The sequence below is a fragment of the Salminus brasiliensis genome, chromosome 5, assembly GCF_030463535.1.
Source record: "Salminus brasiliensis chromosome 5, fSalBra1.hap2, whole genome shotgun sequence".
In the NCBI taxonomy this organism is placed as follows: Eukaryota; Metazoa; Chordata; class Actinopteri; order Characiformes; family Bryconidae; genus Salminus; species Salminus brasiliensis.
In genome coordinates, this window is record NC_132882.1 from 40,582,929 (window position 1) to 40,599,835 (window position 16,907).

General features: G+C 42.7%; 1 protein-coding gene across 1 annotated transcript in view; it reads left to right on the forward strand.

Annotated features, from left to right (window-relative positions):
- Nucleotides 1-13,975, forward strand: part of kcnn4 (potassium intermediate/small conductance calcium-activated channel, subfamily N, member 4) — a 53,466-nt gene extending 39,491 nt beyond the window's left edge. Inside the window, exons 6-9 of the mRNA XM_072680400.1 lie at nucleotides 4,581-4,702; nucleotides 9,226-9,295; nucleotides 10,172-10,338; nucleotides 11,317-13,975. Coding sequence (XP_072536501.1) covers nucleotides 4,581-4,702; nucleotides 9,226-9,295; nucleotides 10,172-10,338; nucleotides 11,317-11,320 — 363 coding nt within the window. The 3' untranslated portion in view covers nucleotides 11,321-13,975. The remainder of the gene's footprint in view (nucleotides 1-4,580; nucleotides 4,703-9,225; nucleotides 9,296-10,171; nucleotides 10,339-11,316) is intronic.
- The last annotated feature ends 2,932 nt before the right edge of the window (nucleotides 13,976-16,907 follow it).

Genomic DNA, 16,907 nt, shown 5'->3' on the forward strand with positions numbered 1-16,907 from the left:
TCAGAGAAAACGGTGATGTTGGTCTTTTTTGCGTCACTTGTGCTAATCAACGTAAGTCTGCCAGTCATACCAGCCACACGCTGGCTGATGTAAGCTCCACGAGCGATTTTAAACATTGTGCTAGTTTCAGCTCCAAGTGCTAATTGAAGCTCCATGCTCAGCATATAATCCTGTGATGTCTTTCGCTCGTTACTCGCTGAAACAGCATGGAAATGATCTGCTTTGTCGGCCATGCTTCTGGAAATGTTACCATTTTCTATCATAACCTCAGTATCACATTTCTACCTTCAAATTCAGAGCCTGGTGATTTATATAAACAAACACGTCTGCATCTACAAAGCTGGAGTTGATCTCCAGCTGCTTACTGGAATTTTTCAATCCACCTTAAGGTGGAATTTCAGCTCTGCTGAGCATGGCATACTTGTTCATTGTTGTATGTTAAACCATTTTACATCAGTCTGATCCAGTAAAGACATGAGACATGAAGTGTCACCACGAAAACATGCAAACAATGGCTATAATAATAAAAAAGAAAGACAATGTAAAATATTTTAATCCAAGTAATTTTGCTGCATTTCTATTCATCCATTCCTCATGGTTTATCCACACAATATAAAGAGACAATTGCCAGATTCAAAATATGTCAAAGTGTAAAATGAGCAACAGTGTGCTATATTTTATTGTATTTTGTTCCAATATGTTAAATCAGGCAAAGTAATGATGGTTATGGGCTCTTTTTGGGACTCGCACTACGGTCGTCTTCACTTTCTGTCCATTATAAGCATTTCTAAGTGCCTATGTGTGGCTAATTAAGCTGTGTATGTCGTCATCATCATCACACAAAAACCTTTTCCATGTCCATTTTTGGTGTTTTTTACTTTTTGAGACTGTTTAAATTGAATAGTTCTTTACATTGTGTCAAAAACTCATGATGATTGGACCAGTAGAAATGCTCCAAAATGACTAGAATGAAATACATGTTTTTACATAGACTTCCATTGAAAGTTGAGATCATTTTGGAGATAAAGGGTATTTGTGTGGCTGATATATGATGATATATTAGATATGATTAAAAAAATCTTAAGTAGGAACTACAAACCAAAATGTTAGCAAGCATTCTCAAAAAAACACACGCTGGCCCAAAGAGACGAAGCAGCACGGGTGGAGGTGGCGTTATTTTCCACGCTGCACGCCGCGTGTGTTATGGTTTCTGGGGCTTTTTATAATGTTATTTTTTCCTTAAATAAGGCATTCCAAAGGGCAGCATAGTGTGGGAAAAAAAGGGCAGAGGGGTGGGCAGGCGGAGGGAAAAAAAGGCCGCCGATGTCTTAATGGTCTCCAAAAGGCGTCAAAGGGAGGAAACAATCAGGTCCCTGTCAGGAAAAGGACTTGTGTCAGTCCAAGAATGCTTTTGCTTGGGCACGGACAGGAAACAGCATGCACGCTGATGTGCGCGTCCCGGGAGTGTGTGTTAGAACAGCGGACTGTAGGGTTTTTTTTGGGGGGTGGGGTGGCGTGTGTGGATGCTAAAAGGATGGGAGCGTTTGGCAGCCAGTTAAACCCCTCTAACAGGATCCATCTGTTTGCTTATCAGGGGGAAGGAGAAGCCCGAAAATAAACGCGCTCGGCGGAAGATGCTAGAAGAGTTTCCATAGATGAAAACGGAGAGATAAAAAAGGGGGGAAGTGTGTGTTGTGGGGAGGGGGTTTGTGCTTTGAGTGGGCATCTGTTGTTGGTGGTCAGGTGTTCCCTGCACACAGGTTTTGAAGGGGGGTTGCATAAGACAGTTTCCCACTGCCAACGTCCTCGGATGTCACTGTAGGCCTGAGAGCAAGCACTGTGCTTTTGCCACATCCTGTTACAGGGCGCATCCTCACGTCTGCTGCCATACGAGCCTGGCCTGTACATGCCTGGTGGAGCTTAACTCTTTAAAGGTATCCTAGATGAAATGACATGCAGTACAATGGAAGTCAGCCTCTGTATTTAACCCATCTGTAGCAGTGAGCACCCACACTCACACTAGTGATTAGGGCACACATCCCTCCCGGCACCCAGGAGTGGACAGCCTTGCCCAAGGCCACCTTAACCATGCATGCCAGTCCTAGAGATTGAACCACCGACCTTCTGGTCCAAAGGCCATGGCTGCTCCCACAAACCTCAAACACTGTTGTGTCCACCTGTAAAGGCAAAATGGACCAATTCCAAAACCCTAAAAATATTACACTACAATCTGACGTTTAAGCCCCACATAATTTACACACACCCAGTCCACAAGTGACTTAATACAACAGCTACTTAATGTGGATGAAAGGCTAAAAGCTAATGTTAGCGTAATTAGTGAATCACTGCTTGGAAGAGGCAAGCATCACAGGGAAGGGAAGCCAGTGGCACAAGCTGGATGCTAGCCATGTGCTAGGCAGAAAGCTAACTCTACCAGACCGTACTACAATCTCTTAGCCAAGAGGACACAGAGAATGCAGCAACACTGTCTGGAATAACTTGGGAATAATAATAAAGTTGTTTTTTCATGAATAAATGCGTGTAAAAATCACAGGTTGGTAAATAGGCTTCAAAAATCTTATTTTCACCCCAAACAAAGTCACATACTTACTATTTATATATCACACAACTTAAATAACTCAATAAATGCATTTGGCAGTGCAGTACTTGGTAATGATATCATCCTAAAACTCGAGCTACAACATGATTCTACTGTAAAGAATCCTTTGAAAACGGTCCTCCGTCTAGGTCCATAGGATCTCTTTGGGCGCGTAGGACGCCACTAGCAGCGTTGTATTTATGTTGGCATACCAACACCGGAGACAAGTTGACAACCTAATGTCAGAACAACACTGAAATGCTGATGTCAGCATGACCGCGTTATATGCCTGCTAGGTATATAGGTAGGTAGGTAAACTAAGGATGGATCATTAAGGTTAAGGGGCAAGCAGTTATTCTCAGTGACCCACTCTGACTGATTTAAAGGAAAACATCTGGACACAACCCCTTTACGGACACTCTAATAATAACCACCCTCACACAGCAATGCCAGGGAGGGTGTTACATCATCACAGCGGACCTGGGTTAGAACGGTGCTGTCAGCAGGATGACGGAGACAAGAATAGAATCAAAGACACCAGAAACGATATAAATAAAGGAATGCCAGGAAAGCCTGTGAGCCATATACCCTTCAACATTATTCACACTTCTCATTCACACGAGGTCACAGAAGTAATGTTTATATTTTTTAACAGATACAGCAAATCGTACGTTTTGAGAAATGCAGCCTCATAAAAACCAAAAACCATAAAGCATTAGTCAGGATTCAAGACTAATCCTCTAGCAGTTAAGTAGGTAAACACAACAACACTGGACCATTTTTACTCTTTGGACACACTGTATATTCCTGTCTCTGAATGTATTCACCTATTCAAACATCCATACATCTGGGAAACTCGCGAACGCGTTGGGTACTTTAGTCATTAGCCTAAGAGCTAAGCTAAGAGTCTATCAAGCACCCGGTACATCTGCTTCACCGGTGCTTCATAAACTAGTCATTTCTCTGGGTAAAGATGTGCAGGTGTTGGGTTCCCCTCCACAAAATGGTAAAAGCAGACATACAGACGCTTGGGTGGATGTTTTTAATATAGGGCCTTCAACCATAGACGCATGTCCTTTTCTTTGAAAGCCAGATAGTTAGCTCTGTATGGTGTCCACTGTTAAAAGTACAAGATCCTTGAGGACCTTTTGGAGGTTCTTCAATTTAAAACTGACTGTGGGGAGCCTTCAAGAATTGAAAAGGTTTCTTTAGGGTTCCTTAAAGCTTATAAGTTTCAAATTGAGGTTCCTCCAAAAGTTCCTCAAGGATCTTATACTTTTAACAGTATACAACACTCCAATCTTTTTGTGTTGTGTCTGTAACTCTGTTGCTCAAGCTAAATTATCTTCTTCCAATTATTACGACGCCCTCTAACTAAGCATATGATACTATTTGTATAAGAGAAATTGAGGTTCTGGAAGCTGGATTGAGCAAAGCTGAAATGATGACCATGCTGGGTGGGGATCACGAGTTGAAATCCCAAGCCATGCCACTTTGCCATCAGTAGCTGCAATCCGCAAGAGCGCAGTTGACCGTGCTCTCTCTGGGCAGGTAGATGGCGCTTTCTCCCCTGATCACTCTTAAGCTGGTGCAGTGGCTGGCACTGGCGTCTGTTAGCTGGTGTGGCGGAGTTGGGGACCCAGTGCTTTCCTCTAAGTGGGTTGGTTACATGGCAAACACAGTGACTGGTACCACTAATTATTTTATTTGTGGATGTATCACAGACAAGATCTCCCTATCTGCTTCTTACCAAGAAATGTACTGGTCAGGTTCATCCAAGTGGGATTTTTTTGCGCGTTGTGTTATGAATGGGAAAGTGTAGTAGCATCACACGTCACTCAAACAGAACAGGCCGGTAAATCCTCATGTATGAATCAGCATATTACTGTGTTTTATCTGCTGGTATGTTGTAGAAATTTGGCCCGTTATCTCTTTTGAAAGCTAACTGTACTGAAGTGCCTGAATGATCTCTGTGCCACAGATCCGTAACGCTGCTGCTAACGTGCTGAGAGAATGCTGGCTGCTACATCGGACCACCCAGGCCAAGAACAACAATGGTGAGCATCGGCACCACCAGAGATGTCTGCTGGAAGCCATCCGTGTGTAAGTAACCAGCCTCCACCTGGGTGAAATGTGTGCAATCCATGTGTCATATCAGCTATAGTCATTATGCGTTCAATACAAGCAGGAGGTCATATCGGCATTAGCTTTACTATCTGTTTACGTTCTCCCAAAAGTATATCTGGGACGCCTATCGTTATTGTTGGATGTGATGTGCACAGGTGCTCAAATAGTGTACTGTAACATACTGTATATACACAGTCCACTGATTGGGTAGTCCACCACAGAGCAGATAGGTATTTGGGTGGCAGGTCATTCTCTGCAGTGCAGTGACACTGACATGGTGGTGGTGTGTTAGTAGTGTATGTTGCGCTGGTACGAGTGGATCAGACACAGCAGTGTTGCTGGTGTTTTTAAACACTCCAACTGAGAACAGTCCAGCAACCAGAAATGTCCAGCCAACAGCTGCCCAAAATGTGGGCAGCATCCTGTGAACACTGAAAAAGGACTAGAAGATGACACAAGAAGATCACAAACTGTGCAGCACAGATGAGCTTCTCTGGCTTTACATCTGCAAGGTGGACCAGATAGGTGGAGGTGGCTCATAGAGGGGACAGTGAGTAGACACAGTGTTTAAAAACTCCAGCAGCACTGCTGTCTGAGATCCACTCGTACCAAATCAACACACACTACTACCACACCACCATGTCAGTATCACTGCAGTGCTGAGAATGTCCCACCAGCATATACTTGCAAGCCCACTGGTTTGGCCTTCTCTCTGTCGATTGTTGTTGTCCATGACCTGTTGTTTACAGCCTGCACTAGCACCTTCCTGCAGATAAGGAGATGATTGGGAGAGGAGGTGTGCAGTTGGCCGGCCTCACTCCCACACTCTAAGCACAGGAAGTTCAAATGTGTGAAGTTCTGTGTGAGCGTTTAACAGCATTTGTGCAGGCGTCTGGCCTTCACAGTGATTCATGGCGTGTGTGTATGTGTGTTCAAGCTGCAACAGAATGAGCGTGTGTCCAAAGGCATCCATGAGGGTGGAGGGATTTTGGCCTTCCTGTTTTACAGTTAGTGAGACCACTAAAAATATTCTGGAAAGACAGCTGGGACACCAGCCTCCATTAACTCACAGTACTTTTAATGCATAAACAAAGTACATGTGATTTATTTGTGGCTTTAAAGCAACATTATGCGAGAAGTGGAATTTCTAGCTATCAAATAAATAATGCATTAAGACAGTATTGTGTGGTTCTAGATTAATATGGCAGATATATTTACATCAGCAAACTCCAAGAAAGGCTTCCATATTTTATAAAAGGCATCTGTCTTCTCATGTAACAGACTAGCAGTCCAAAGGAACGTATTCCAGGATTATTCTATGCCAGGCTGAAATTGTAGGAGCCTAATGTAATTACTGGGGAGACCCATGACAAGAAGGAGTGGATCCAGTCAATTTTCCCTTAGTATTTTCTCTAATTCCTGTAAGATAGCTTTCCAGTATTTCTGCAATTTGGGGCATAACCAAAAACAATGAATATTACTTCCAATATCCTTTTTTTGCATTTAGAACATAAAGGGGACATCTTATATTTGAATTTAGATGTTGTAAAGCTCTTGCAATGTTCTTTGCATTATCCCATATGTTTTCCCAGATCTTTTCTGTAAATTCTATCCCCAGCTCCCTCTCCCATATCAGTATCAGTCCCTCAGTACCAATACAAAAGTAAGATGTTAGGATGGCATGGAAACAATTGCTTTTCAATAAGTGAGACAGTAAAATCTCTCCATTACTTGATTAAATGTCAATATAACAGCATCACCACAGGAAGACAGACCCTTAAAGTCCCAGTGTTTAAATCCCCAAGTCCAAAATACCTGGTAAAAATAGAGGTCAGTCTACTTCTCTGTTTAATATTTCATACTATTCTCTACGCTCTTCCTGTATTGACGGTAACTGGGTTATTACAGTATAAAGAGCTAATTTCTTTAAAGACATTTTTTAGACATTTTGACTGGGATGCTTCAATATCTAGTCATATAGATATTATCACACACCTAATCCACTATATAACACAAATAAGCACTTATAAGCACACATTTACTTCATATCTAAGAGATCTAGGCCCCCTGTATCGCTTGATAATGACTGCTTTATGTAGTCTTCATTTATTTTAAATAAAAGAGCACAACCAGCTGTTTCATTTTTAATTGTTTTAAGTGAATAAAGTGGAAATCACTTGGATGGTAACAAAGTGTTATTTAATTTATTTATTTTTATTGGTCAGAAGGGCAATTAAACACTCCAGTTTTGAAGAATTCAAAGTTTCTGGCTATTATTTAGTGGTGCAGATCCCAGATTTCCGAGCCTGAGAGCCCCAGATCCCATTCTGGTGGCCGATTCTCCTTCACTTTCATGTTGTATTCCTTCTAAAAAAAAAATTCCTTCAGCTGTAAGCTCCTGTTTCACACAGTGACACACAGACACTGTCCATTTCTGCAAGCTTCAGCAGTAACTGCCGCCGCTTCCCCTGCAATATTGGTTTCCGTTCTGCTTTTTTGAAGCAGCAAATTTTCGTCTAAAGTTAGGCCGGCCTCAAAGCCACCACGTCCATCAACGCTGAGCAATAGATCGACTGTAATACCTAACCTTACCAGCTCCTTTCAAAAGCCCTGCAGGAACAGTATTTATATATCTGAGCATCATGGAACTTGGAGCGTCTGCAATGCTGGGTGCCGGTTTTAGAACGGTCACAAGAAAACTTCATTCACTCTTAAAAATCAAGGTGCTAAAATGGGTTCGTCGCGTGGTGCCACAGAAGAACCACTTTTTGTTTGTGTGTGAGGGTGAAGGAACTCTTAAGGGCTTTGTAGTAGCACAAATGGCAAACCTGCCATGTTTCCCACCCATCAGCCAAGCTCAAAAGCTGGGCTTTTAAATGGGGCTGGGCGTTCCTCCCTAATCAGTTGCACCTGCCTGTTATCAGGTGAGAGCTCCCAGTGTCTTTAAAAGCCCAGCCAGGACTGTCCTATGAACTCCTTCATAGTGGCCTATTGGTCACACAGAGTGCACTGTGTGGTGACCTCGCCTGAAATGGTCCAACTTGTGAAATGTGTGTTGTTGTTTTTTTATTCCTTCATGGAAATTAATTTTAAAAATTATTTTTCTCCATTTTCTTGGAGCAGCCTTTTTCTCTTTTGCCCCGCATTGTGCACAGAGAACTGTGCCACAAAGAAATGATGGCCAGGAAGGATCCTTCAGTTATGTCCTCCAAATTGCCCCAAGGCTGCATTTCTGGGCTGTATCTGAAGAGCCTTCACCTTCTGAATGGCCTTCTGTGATGTACTGGGCACTGCAACGAACTGGGAAGGAGATGCTGGGGCTAAGAAAGCCCAAGGACTCTCTGGCTACTGTGAGCCTCTTTGAGCCAGTGGGCTGTATATGGTCTATGTCTGGGTTTTGTTTGGTGCACGGTGTGTAAATATAGGCACTCTTGGTGGCTTTGCATTGTGGTCTGTTTGTGTGTGTGTGCTTCCAGGACTGAGTCAATCCCCGGGCTGAGATCACAGCCTAAAGAACTTGATGAACTGATTGAAACCAATTGAAAGGATTCTTTACACTTACATGTATATTCAACAAACAGGGTTCTTTAGGGAACCAAAAGCGGTTCTTCTGTGGCATCTAAAGCAACAGTAACCTTGTATAAGAAAGAAAACAAGACAGGAGTCATTTTGGACCTTTTGATTTAGTCCTGTACAAAATACAATGTAAAGGGCAGCTGAGGCCTGTCTCACTAAGCGGGGATGTCTTGCTTAAGCTCTATTCAGACGAGATTAGTTTTACATGGGGATGGAAGATGGAAAATTCTTGTTACTTTTTACTGTATTTATGTTTACCTGCATCTGGAGTTTCTACAAGCACAATCGTTCTTGATCATCGAAATGGTTCTAATAATATGTTTAGATGTTTAAAACCTGATCTGGCTTTGGCAGCAGCAGCAGCAGATTGTTCCTGGAAATCATTGTGACCCAGAAATGTTATGAATGTCCTTTTTTTGGGCTGCCTAAAACATAAAACAGGGATTTTGCATAGATTTCATGCCAGCATTTGCATATTGACATTCTGTGTGTGACACATGTCCGTTGGGTGGGTTGAAGTTGGCAAGCAGACGTTGACCATGACATGCTGCATGCCAAACCTAATCTGGGGCGAGTTCAGTGTGGGATTTTAGGTCATAAACTGCTCAGGGAACAATCAGGGCAAACATCTGACCAGTCAGGGACACCCTTTTGATGGTGACAGACTGTTAGAACAACCAGGACAAGCCTAACCTTCTCCAGGGTAGGTTAGGTGAGCAGCATAAGTTGCCCTGAAAAGTATGCATCCCAGTAGAAAGTGAGCCTCTGTTGCAAGACAAAAAATTGAAGTAAGCCTGAAGCTGCAAGAAACTGACTAAGCAAGAAATGGATCATGACAAATGTCACAGGTCTTTTAAAACATGAGTAAATTTGCTGTTCATTGTCTGTTGGGTACGGTGCTAAATGACCCCTATTTTGCCCAGATTTCGTCACCTGCGGCTGAAGCAGAGGAAACTGAGGGACTATACCAGTGAGATGGTGGACCTCTCTAAGGTAGATATATACACTGAGCAGAAATAAAGAGTGACTGAGTATGTCCCATTATGAATATTTCAATTATTATGGCAATGTCAGATTCATTACAATATACAGGTAATTACTCTTTTTCCAAAAAATGATCGACATCGAACAGACATTTAGTTGAGTTGTAGGACTATCAAACCCGAGCCACATCTGGAGTTACGAGGCTATGAAATCTATATACTGGTCTCTGCCTCTCACCGCGTCTAACTGGTGGATTCTGGTGTCCGTCATCAGCCTCTCATCTGTAATTGATGGTTTTGTGTGAAACTGACCAATGGACACTCAAACTGGTCTTCTGCCTATCGCTGACCAGTAAATAGCCTATATGACCATATAACCTCCTTTCAGTTTAACCTACGACTTGGGCCTACTTGAAAGCCCTAGCCATGACATCTACATCCTCTAGTGACTGGGACTGTAAAAATGCATTTTAATAATTTGATCAGTTTGATTTAATTATTATCAGTGCATCCCTAGTTTCCTTTTTTTATTTATTAGTGCATTTAACATTAGAAAATTACAATATTTAAAAACAAAGATCTGCTTGTGGATGTTCTTATGTAATGTTCTAACCACAGGCTAACTCCCCAGCCACAAGCTGACTTAGTAGTCACAATACAGCAAAACTCCTTAATCTGGCTACACTGCACTAGTATTATGGTGGCATTTGCATCCAGTTAATGGCCTTTGTTGAGTGCATGGAAATGACGGTGTCAGAGTGGAACATTAGTTTCACTCTTTTTGGCAAGAAAAAAAAAAAAAACATTTACCAACAACCAGGCAAGAAAAAGCATGAGCAATAATAATAATAGTTTTGGGGGTCTATATCTGTCTCTGCACCAACAGATGCAGATGATCATGTGTGACCTGAGCGCCAACTGGAACAATTCTTACCGCGAGCTGGAGCAGCGGATCATCTCCATGGAGCAGAAACTGGACGAGCTGGGCCAGTCTTTCCAAAGCACCTCCCAGCTGCTGAGCCAGGCCCTGCATCGCCGCCGCCTCGACCATAGGTACCCTTTGAGAAATTTCTGGCAGCGCGGTGTGTTAGGAAAGGAGGGAAAAAAATGACTAGCGGTCCTAAAATTTAAGAATTATAGATTTTTTTTTTTTGTCCTACTTCAGCAATGCAATACAGTATGCTCTATTGTCACACCCTTAGTAGCTATATTCCATAGGCTCAGGATTTCAGCATTGCAATTGAGAGGGCATTCCTCGCTCCCGTGGTTCTGGGCCCAATTCCAGCCCTCCGTGAGGGCACAACTCAAAGTGTCTGCACAAGAAGTCATTTGTTAATGGTTTATAATGGATTTTATAGCACTAGTCTCTGCAATACTGACATCACCGTCGGCTATAACATGTAACAGCATTTTATGGTGGGCCACAAGCAGCAGATGTGGCCAGAATTAACATAGACCAACATAACGAATTTCAGATGAACACATGTGGAACATATATTTTCCCACACTCAATCATTCTCTATTGTATTCAGCTCCAGTTTCCATTGTCCTTTGATAAAGTGTAAAGAGTTGTCTTGAGTATTACTCATTGGTCCAGTGGACCGGGACCAAGGCCGATCTAGGCGTATTTTAATCCCAACCCCGTTCAGAGTCGTTGCTTTAACCACGGTGGTCTGAGTGTCCTGAAGGCACCATTAACAGACGTTGCTGCCCGGCCGGCAGCAGTGCGGACGCTCTCAGAAGGTAAATAAGGAGTTGGGAGTCTGTAGTGATTGGTTCCCTTTTACAGTGGATGTTCTACATACAGTACAAAACAATTTCCCCTGTATTGCACAGCACCTTATGCATATGCGCATATGCCTTAGTCTTACAGTGCTGTAGTGGTCAGTGTGGCAGCCATGACAGTCGGGTTCAGATTCCCCACAGAGATAAACTGTTTACTGCGCACCATTCTATTTAGGTTTGATGTAAGCAGAAGGGGAAAGGTAATTGGTGAGGTCGCGTCTTACTCGACTCTCTTTTTCCAAACAGGTGACCTGGGACGGGCTTCTCTCCCGAGACGCCACGGCGGAGGCCGTCGCCCTCTCCCTGTCCTCAGGCGGCTGTCCGATCACAACTGCACAAGCCACTTACAGCGCGGCCTAAATGGAAGACCTCCATGATCCGCGCACCTTTCTTTTTCCACGGACCTCAAGAGCTGCAATGACTTTCTGCGAAAAAGAAAGATTAACAAACATCCCTGTGCTGCACCGGGGTACGGGATGAGGACAAATCAGATGTTGTATTTATGACGATATTTATGTTTATTTGCGACACTGAAAAAAAACAAAACAAGGAAAACGGAGAAGTGCTTCAATGTCGTTTGCTTTAAAGGTATGAAATCCTCTGGGCTTAATGAGGACAGTGGCACTGTGTTTAGGATGCAGTTTTGCAGTATTGCTTTGAAGGACAATCGTAAGTTTCCATGTTGTTCCATGTTGATACCGATGGAATTTCTCGTCCATTTAAGTAGTGATACAGTCCAGTCAGGCTGATATGTATATGTTACAGTTGTTCTCGGTTGCTAAAACACGCTTAACGAAACTGGGGTCGGGTTCATCTTTGTTGTCACTTTCTTAGCATAGGAGAAGTGTCCTCACTGGCCAGGGTGTCAACACTTTCACTTTTCACATGCTTTTTTTTTCTGTACGGTCAACACAGAGCTATCTCAGAGACGAACACAATACTTTACTGGATAAAAGTGTAAAACATTAAGTGTAACTGTAACATGACGTAAAGTCCTGGCCATAAATATTTGGAAACCCTCAGCATTTTGGTGTTGAAATTAAACATGAGTTTAATTTAGAGTATAGTGAGTATAGTGCAGACATTCAGGTTCAATTTGAAGGGGTATTTAGTGTAGAAATTACAACCAGTTTCACATATAGCCCAACCTTTTTAGGGGCTTGAAAGTAATGGGACAGTTGGCGATCGTTCGGCCGATTTACTCTAAACTGTGATGGATAAGAGATGATTTTCTTAAATAAAGAAAATAACTCTAACTCTCAATTCTCAACAGAACAGATCAAAATCTAATTCTCCAGGAGGTAGGCATAGCTGTGTCAAACCCAAACATGAATATTAATAATATCAGATTTTGTTTACTGGCACCTTTCCTGACACTCAAGGTCGCCTTACATCCCAAAGTTAAAAACACATACAATAAACAAATCAGAACATTTAATATTTCCCAAATTAAAAGCAATTCAAGTGAATAATAAATGAGGGGGACGTGTGCCAGGGTGAGGGTGCAGCATAGGAAAAGACTGTCCAAAGATTAATGGTTGTTCGTGCTTAAAGAAAAAAAACCTGCCAATGAAGACCGCAAAGGGTCTGAGAGATCGATGTGATAGTGTATGGATCTGAAGAAGGCCTGTAAGATGGGCAGGAAAGAGATTAGACCTTTGTTAGGAATGCGATCGGAGTGGATAGTCAACACGTGATGTAACCAATGTATGGACTAAAACATCAGACGAATGTTGTGACAAAACAGGCCGTCATCTAGAGATGTTTCAAAGGTGACACAAAGCAATCCTACAGGCTTTATTTGTATGATTAACTAAGAGAGTATTACCCAAAGTAACACCAAGGCCCTTAACCTGAGTAGACAGAGGCAAAGTAGATGGGAGTCACATAATGCTGTATATCATCAGCGCAACAGTGAAAACGGATACCATAAGGAGATGGAAGGAGGTACATATTGAACAGGAGTGGCTCCAGCACTGAACCCTGTGGAACTCTGTGGCGGACTATGGAACTCTTTAATCCTCTTTAGTCCTAAACCATTAAAGAGGATGCATCAACTCTCTGTAAAAAGAGTTTACACTACTAAGTTGTGAACTACTGGTAATCTTCCAAGTCTACTGTCACTCTCCAAAAAAAAATCTAATTAAGTTTACAGAGTTCCACAACATCATTAAATTGACAGCTGATACAAACATCATTTTGTCCAAGAATAATGGAAAGCGAGTATGGAGAAAGGAGGGAACTAACATCTCATCTGGCAAACATGGTGTAGGTACTGTTACAGCATTGGGGGCAGTAGCAGCTGAATGAATTCTGACTAAACCGTATAGGGCTGTGATACCATCTGCTCACATTCAGCCAAATGCTTCAAAACTCACCGGACAGCAGGGATGGGCAATTTCGGGTCCTGGCAGGCTGGATTCCTGCAAATTTAGTAGGCATATTTGTGCTGGACTCCGGCCCCTGTTGTCCACTCCTGGCGTTTAAGAACAATAATAACCAAAAGCAACACCCGACCTCAACCAAGCATATATTTCACTTACTAAAGACGAAGCTAAACATAAAGCATGTCCAGAACACGCAGGAACTGAAGACCGCTGCAGTTAAAAGCACCTAGTGATGTTTATGGGTCTATGGCAGGGGCGGATTCATTTCCAGTCTAAAGTGCCAGCTTTCTGCACAGTTTTGTGGTTTTCCTGCTCAAGCACACCTGATTCATCTCATCTGTTAATCTCCAGGTTTAGCAAGTGTTTTAGAGCAGGGATATTAGCAGTGATTGACTGTTTATTTAAATTGACAATTTAATGTATGAATGTTAGTTTGCCCAATTACTTTTAAGCCCCATTACTGAGATTGACACAGTTTACCAGACTTGGGTGTAAATAAATGTACAGCTGAAATTCTGCGCTTTGACCTCACATACCTCCTTTTGTCATGCACCACACTACTCCGACCTCCCAGCTGTAGTCATATAGGTGGATTATGCAATAACCAGACAGTCATCTGTCTTTTTCTTCATTCAAATCCTTTCAAATTCAGTTCTGACATAAAAATACTGAATCATTGGACCCCCTTTTCTTGGATTGACTGACAGGCTGGGTGTGCAGCTGCTATAATCATTAATGACCATCATCTGAGTAAACTACTCAGTGCACATCAGTTAAACCAGCAATCAGGCCTTTGTCATCAGCAGCCCGAGTCAATATGAGCACAACTGGCCATGCTCTCTCCCTTCATCACTCTTAAGTGATGTTAGCTGGTGTGGTAACAAGGACCTGGCTCTTTCCTCATGAGCGTGTCGGCTTCATGGTGGCAGTTCGTGAAAAGCAATTCTGTCCAAATTCATGACAAACAAGTGACCAGAGACGAGGAGATGGACGGGTAAGTCTCAGTGTGCCTAAACGTCAGGTCAGGTCAGGTCCACGCCAGGAAACCACCATTTAATTAAACTGTACTAATTCTACACAGAAGAGTACTGAAAAAAGTCCCCGTTACCTCAACACAGAACTTTCAGTTGTCTGAGGATCGCAGACATCATTTTTTGTCAAGGTTTGATGACGTCAGTGAGTGCGAATGGCTTTACGGCAGCCGCCATGAGTAGACAGGGGAGTGTACGCTGATTTAACCTAATCAAACTAGACAAGTTTACAACCAGTTCAACCGAGCTCGATCATGGTGGTCAACCAGCATGGCCAAGATAAGTGACCAACTTTACCTGTTACACCTGCAAGAGTACACTGGTCGACCAGCTTGGACATGCTCATAATTTTGGTCGACCATCGTAGTCTTGTAGGCATTACAGGTCAAGTTGGTCACTAGACAACCAGCTTGACTGAGCTCGATCATGGTGATCAACCAGCATGGCCAAGATAAATGACCAACTTAACCTGTAACACCTGCAAGACTACACTAGTCGACCAAAATGACGAGCATGTCCAAGCTGGTCGACCAGTGTACTCTTGCAGGTGTAACAGGTAAAGTGACCAAAATCAAAAGCATGACCAAAATCAAAAGCAGCACACACTTTGCTGGTCAAGCGCTAGCTTAATATCAAAGACCAGCTACCAGAATAAGCTGGTCTAGAGTTGGCTTTTTCAGCAGGGATGTTTTCCTCTTTACTTTCATGCATGTCGTACATTTCGTACCATCAGCTTCTCTGAAGTCCCCATAATCTACTAATAGAGCTTCTTGAGGACCCGCAGCCTCATCTGGACCTCTCTCACTTTCTATGAGAGCAAAAAAGTGGCAACACACTCTCATTTCCTTCGTCTACACGTTTCCGACGTCTACGCTTTTACACTATGACATACTCCACCACAGAAAGTACGTCTGGCAACAACAGATACACTAAAAACGCAACCCTGAACTGAAACCTTAACTAATGGCACCTTGGCTGAGCAACAGCTTGTACAGATATTACAGCTTTTATTCAATTCCGTAAACAAACCTCCCAGACGGTAAAAGCTCTCTTCACACTTTGAAAGCTCAGTCAAAACCTCAAGCAACCTTTCACACGTTTACTTTGCAAATCCACACACCCAAGTTCACCCAAATACCCTGCTCAACTAAAACTCCTACAATTCCTTTAAGTGTACTGTTAAAAAAAATAGCTAATTGAAAAATAATATACAAAGTCATATGAGAATATTATGGAATAAACTCGGCCCTTTATGTCAGCTCCACTGGCCATATAGGAGCACTTGTGTAGTTCTGTAAGTCCAGACTGTGGTGCATTTATTCCTCTGCATACTTCAATGGTCAGGACCCCACACAACCACCACACAGCAGGTATTAATTGGGTATTAATTGTGCCAGCAGCGCAACACACACACACACACACACACACTAACACACTACCACCAACATGTCATACATGTGTCAGTGCTGAGAATGACCCACCATCCAAATACTACCTGCTCTGTGGTGGTCAGTCCTGTGGGGTCCTGACCATTAAAGAACAGGGTGAAAGGAGACTGATTACAAAGTATGCAGAGAAACAGATGGAATCAGTCTGGAATTATAGAACTACACAGTCTTATATGGGAAGTCGAAGTAATAGTGAGTCCATTCCAAACCAGGGGTGGACAAGATATTCTGGGGACCAATTTTTGAATGAGGGCATCATATTTCCGGTAAGACAGATGGTTGGATGGTTCCTTAAAGAACTATTCTTTGTAAACGAGACTGAGAGCGAGAATGAACAGTGAGAGTCAACAGTCTAAAGAACATCTATATAATGTCAATATTCTAGATATCCTTAAATTGGTATAGAGCCTTTGCATTGCATCACAGGTTCCCAACCCTGGTCCTGGAGTAACCCCTGGCCTGCTTCTTTAACTGCTGCCCTGCTCCTACAGACACACTTCCAACTCTTGAAGGACCAGAGCTGGGAATCACTGTATTAGGCTATGTGAAGACCTGGAGACCCTTCTGTTTAGCTGTGTTTTAGGAATAACCCCTAAAACCCATAGAAAAGGGTTCTACTGAGTGCCAGACAGGTTTTTTTGACTCCTAGGAGCAGCAGACCCCCATTTGGTGTTATATAGAATCACTTTTAAAAAGATTCTTTAAAGAATCATATACAACAGGTTTATCCATGTTTCTAAATGTTCAGGGTTCTACAAATAGCCACTGCCTTTACTAAAGAACCACCTAAAGTTGAGTTTTGTTCTCTAAACAGCTAATGCAGACAAGTGGCCCAAAAAAAATGACCAAACAGGGCTGTGATTCGCAAAGGCACCTCAGTACAAAAAGGATTCTTCGATGGTCATGGTGTTCTTTATGGTAGAAGCCAACTGTTCTCGTTTGGGAATATCGCCCTCAAGTGGGTAAATATG